Raw genomic sequence first — 790 nt, forward strand, 5'->3', positions numbered from 1 at the left:
CACACACACACACACACACACACACACACACACACACACCTCTCTTTTACAGTTAGATCGTATAAGTGGCGAAGACAAGAAGTGGTACAAAGTAAAGAAAGGCGATAGATAACTAATGAAAATAGATGTCTGATCGGAAAGAGAGAGAAAACCACACCAAGATGCCTGTCAACTACTCACACTCTGAGCTTTAGTTAATAGGGATTAAGCTTTATTGGTCGCTTTTAAGCACAAGGGGGCTATCCCCAAAAATGATGAGTTGAGAAAATCGAAAGTAAACTTTTGACCAATATAATCTATCTTTAAAAGACAAGGAGTTTTCTCCATAACTAAGCAAGTACACAAACCAATGAAACCAAACGTCTTCTATAATTAGAGCAATGCCGACTTTTGGTACAGAGTACAAGTCTAAGATTTCTGGAACCTCCCCAAATCTGGGTTAGCTCGCCTGTCCTAAAACAAAAAAAGCAACCAATTATTTTAAGAAGTGGCAGATGGAGTTGGGGTTCGAGGCCGCAGGGGTGGGTAGGAGGGGGGAGTGGTCAATACTTAATTCTGCCCTGTAACTTTTGATTGATTGATTGATTGATTGATTGAGTAAGTGTTTTAAGGCATTATCGACTCAATTTTGGTCATGTAAATGCCAAGCCCTGTGACTTACCAGCCACTACCTGGTTCCCGTACTGACTGTTGATGAGGTCCTCTTGAGAGCACGGTCTGGACACACCTTGCTCCACGCATTGGACCGACACGTCTGTTACAGAAAAAGAAACATACAGGTCGCTTTTTG

At 41.9% G+C, this 790-nt stretch overlaps 1 protein-coding gene across 1 annotated transcript in view; it reads right to left on the minus strand.

Moving 5' to 3' along the window:
* The window catches only part of LOC106012179, a 31,868-nt gene that overhangs the window by 7,850 nt on the left and 23,228 nt on the right, over positions 1-790 (minus strand). Inside the window, exon 12 of the mRNA XM_013084294.2 lies at positions 662-754. Coding sequence (XP_012939748.2) covers positions 662-754 — 93 coding nt within the window. The remainder of the gene's footprint in view (positions 1-661; positions 755-790) is intronic.

Source organism: Aplysia californica, unplaced genomic scaffold (genome assembly GCF_000002075.1).
Source record: "Aplysia californica isolate F4 #8 unplaced genomic scaffold, AplCal3.0 scaffold00283, whole genome shotgun sequence".
NCBI classification, from domain to species: domain Eukaryota; kingdom Metazoa; phylum Mollusca; class Gastropoda; order Aplysiida; family Aplysiidae; genus Aplysia; species Aplysia californica.